General features: G+C 55.6%; 1 protein-coding gene across 1 annotated transcript in view; it reads left to right on the forward strand.

Moving 5' to 3' along the window:
* Positions 1-2,781, forward strand: part of LOC105740882 (chymotrypsinogen B-like) — a 4,619-nt gene extending 1,838 nt beyond the window's left edge. Inside the window, exons 3-9 of the mRNA XM_023709325.1 lie at positions 148-239; positions 901-1,013; positions 1,098-1,174; positions 1,256-1,334; positions 1,422-1,602; positions 2,050-2,183; positions 2,593-2,781. Of these exons, the coding sequence (XP_023565093.1) occupies positions 148-239; positions 901-1,013; positions 1,098-1,174; positions 1,256-1,334; positions 1,422-1,602; positions 2,050-2,183; positions 2,593-2,781 (865 nt within the window). The remainder of the gene's footprint in view (positions 1-147; positions 240-900; positions 1,014-1,097; positions 1,175-1,255; positions 1,335-1,421; positions 1,603-2,049; positions 2,184-2,592) is intronic.
* The last annotated feature ends 884 nt before the right edge of the window (positions 2,782-3,665 follow it).

Here is a 3,665-nt window from a genome sequence, read left to right on the forward strand (position 1 = left end):
CTCTCTCTCTCTCTCTCTCTCTCTCTCTCTCTCTCTCTCTCTCTCTCTCCCTCTCCTTTGCTACTGCAGATGTAGATGATTGTACCTTTTTACGTGTGTCAGCACCAGTCTCACTAGAGGCCTTTTCTGTCCTTGCTCCTGTGGCAGGTGGAGACCCCACAGTGGCTCCTGGTGGCCGTGGCTACATGATCTGGGGCAATGCCAAGTGGGAGGCTGGTACATGGCTGAGAACCTGCTGGGTCAGGGTCCGCCCATGAGCTGGCTTCTCCTAGTTCATTCTAATGCTCCTTGCTGTGGCCCACATGGTGTGGAATCAACGCCCTAATTATTTCTTAATAATTGAGAAATTCAACCTTTAAGTGATCGATAGTTGATGAAATGCAGCTGCAGCAGTGGCGAATTCCAGGCCCTGTGCAGAGAGTGTCGGACATGTCTCCCTCTGTCTGCCTAGTGTCTAGCTGGAAGCCCAGTGTGGGGGACGCAGGCGTGACTTTCCTATGCCACTCCCACCTGCCTAGGGCATGCGCCTTGACCTGTGGAAGCAGCGCTGTTTTGCTCCCAGGGAGTACATGAAAACTGTGGAGCCCCAGGTCCCAGCCACCCAGAGGTCAAGCCCAGACATCTGAGGGCCCAGCTACATCCTCCTGTGGCAGGACAGGCCCAGGCGGAGACAATCCTGTCCCTCTGCACCCATGAAGAGGTGGGATCTGTAGGCTGCAGGTCACAGAACCTGGAGGCCAGAGGTTGCAGAAGCCAGGGAACACTGTAGGGGTGGAGAGGGCTGGGGAAGTGGGGCCCTGAGATAGGTTGGGCCAGCTGAGGTGGAAACCAGCAGTTCTGTGGCGCTGGGCTGGGCCCGGACTAGCTGTAGGCCCCAGCCATCCCTTGCTCTCCTCCCAGAGTGCGGGGTCCCCGCCATCCCTCCTGAGCTGAGTGACCTGTCCAGGATTATCAATGGCCAGGATGCGGTTCCCGGATCATGGCCATGGATGGCATACCTACAAGTGATAAAGGTATGTGGGGAGTACCCTTGGGGATTGGCCAGGCTTGGGGGCTCTCCAGGCCACAGATGTAATTCTCTATTCCATCCTCTCCAGGGTGAAGATGTCTACCAATGTGGGGGCTCCCTCATCTGCAAGCACTGGGTGATCACTGCTGCCCACTGCTCCGTTGAGTGAGCAGGCACACTGTGCAGGGTGGGGTGGGGAGGTGAGTGGCCCGTGGTGTTCCCAGCCCCGCCTGTCTCTGTTTCCAGGACAACTGACAAGGTGTTTCTTGGGGTGTATGACCTGAGAGCTCCTGATAAGCACTGGCAAGAACTGGATGTTGAAGAGGTACCAGGCCACAGGACAGAAGCCGGGCCCTTGGAGGCGAACTGATGGCTGCTCCAGACCTCACTGGGTTGTGGTTGTCACCCTCAGGTTTTCATACACCCCAACTTCACCTTAGAGACAGTAAGCTATGACGTCGCCCTGATAAAGCTGGCCACACCTGCCCAGCTCAACGAGAGGGTGTCCCCCGTGTGCCTGCCCCGTCCCTGTGACCGCTTCCGTCCTGGGACTGAATGTGTCACCACTGGCTGGGGCTGGACGAGCGTTGACCGTGAGTGTGCCTGGGCCTTTCACAGCAGGGGCTGTCACTGGGTTGAGGAGCTGCCGGGGCAGCAGGAATCCCCAATGGGACCCGAATTTTTTTTTTTTAACTAAAAATGTATGAAGTAGCCTGACATGGTGGCACATGGCTGTAATCCCAGTGCTGTGAAGGCTGAGGTGGGAGGACTGCTGGGAGTTGAAGGCCAGAGTGAATCACATAGTAAGACAGTGTCTCACAAACTCAAGGTAAAAAAAAAAATCTATAAAGCAGAGTTATTAATTAGGAATAAGAACAAAGAATTAAAAATCTACTACACACAAATAACTTGAGGACTCCTGTCCAGGGCTCTCTTCTGTGAAGCTTTCTGTGAAGTATACCTCTATAACCAATGAGGGTGATCTCCCCAGGCTCTGGGTGAGGGGACAGGCTCTCACCCCACCCCTCCTGTCTCTGTAGCTCCTGACGCCTCCACCAAGCTGCAGCAGGCGGTCCTGCCTCTTGTATCCACCAAGGAGTGCAAGAAAATCTTTGGCGACCGGATCACTGACCAGATGATCTGCGCCGGGGCCAATGGCGTCTCCTCATGCATGGTATGGTCCTGGGGAACCAGGAGGGACACAGGGATACTGCACCCAACCTGGGCTCTCCCCTACCCTCCTCTACCTAGAAGGCCCCGCTGGTGCTAGCAGGTGCCCCGAAGCAGGACCTCTGGCCAGGGTCTTGCTGTGCTGTCCATGGAGCTCGGCCCTCCCTGCAGCCCCGGGAGCACAGGTTCAGCATGGGAAAGGCGACAGCCAGGCTCAGATTGGGGAAGCGACCTGCGCAGAACCTCCAGAGTAGATGATGCAGCTGGACTACATGGCACCTGAAATAAGTCACTTAGGCAGAGCCACTGTGCCCCCCTTGTCACCCCTCTGGCCCTCCTGACCTCAGCCAGCCCGGGAACTCTAGTGCATGGCACCCTTCAGGCTTGCAGTAAGGTCCTATCGCTCCCTGCAGGGTGACTCTGGTGGCCCCCTCATGTGCAAGAAGAATGGAGCCTGGACCCTGGTAGGCATTGTGTCCTGGGGCGACCTAACCTGCCCCACCTCTACTCCCCTCGTGTACAGTCGTGTCACTGCAGTCATGTCCTGGGTTTGGAAGATCCTGGCTCAATATCCATGTCCCTGCTTCAGCAAGCCCCAATAAAATCTTCTGTTCAGAAACACTGGCTGCATGTGTCTCACTGAATGACCCATGGGGACATGGGGTTACAGTTTTACATGTCATCCACCAAGCTTCCCTTACCATGCTGTAGGGCTTGGCTCAGACAGCTGAGGTCCTTCTTTGTCCTCCCACGCACAGTCCCCACATGGACTGCTTGAACTGGCTAGAGCCTGGGAGCTCCCTGGAAGGCAGGAAGCCCTGCCCAGGCTCTAATCAGTAGCCTTGAAGGGTCCCTGCCTCAGGACTAAAGCAGCTTCCAGTCAAGGCTTCTGTCTTCCACATGGTCTCTGGCCTCCTTTCTCTGCTGCAGCCTCCCTCCCTCCTGCCAGCACCCTGGAACCTGCCTTCACGCACATCCTGTCTGCAGCAGCCCCAGGCCCTGCTCACACTGCATGCAAACTCACTTACAAGCCCGGCACCTTCAGTGTGGCTGCAGCACACCCGCAGCTCACTTTCTGCCTTGTCCTTGGCATTTTCTGGGACGGAAGAGTTGGCTCTAGAGGACTAAGCACCCTCATTCCACTATGGCCAGGCAGGGCTGGAGACGGCAGTCCCTCCAGGGAACTGGGATTCCATCCCCATGCTGTGCTGGCTCTACCCCTGACATGCACGGAGAGAGTGACTGAGACTGGGTGTGGTGATGCTTGCCTGTAATCCCAGCACTTGGGAGGTTGAAAACAGGAGGATCACTACAGGTCTGATCTGTGCTGTGAAACCCTGTAGACCCTGTACTAAACACATAAAGAAAAAAAATGCGGATGCAACTTATCAGAACTTGTGGGATACAATGAAAGCTAACTTAAGAGGGAAATTTATAGTGGTAATAATCACATTAAGAAAATAGAGCTTTTTACCAAGATGGCGCC

This window comes from Octodon degus, unplaced genomic scaffold, assembly GCF_000260255.1.
Source record: "Octodon degus isolate 3935 unplaced genomic scaffold, OctDeg1.0 scaffold00011, whole genome shotgun sequence".
Classification (NCBI taxonomy): domain Eukaryota; kingdom Metazoa; phylum Chordata; class Mammalia; order Rodentia; family Octodontidae; genus Octodon; species Octodon degus.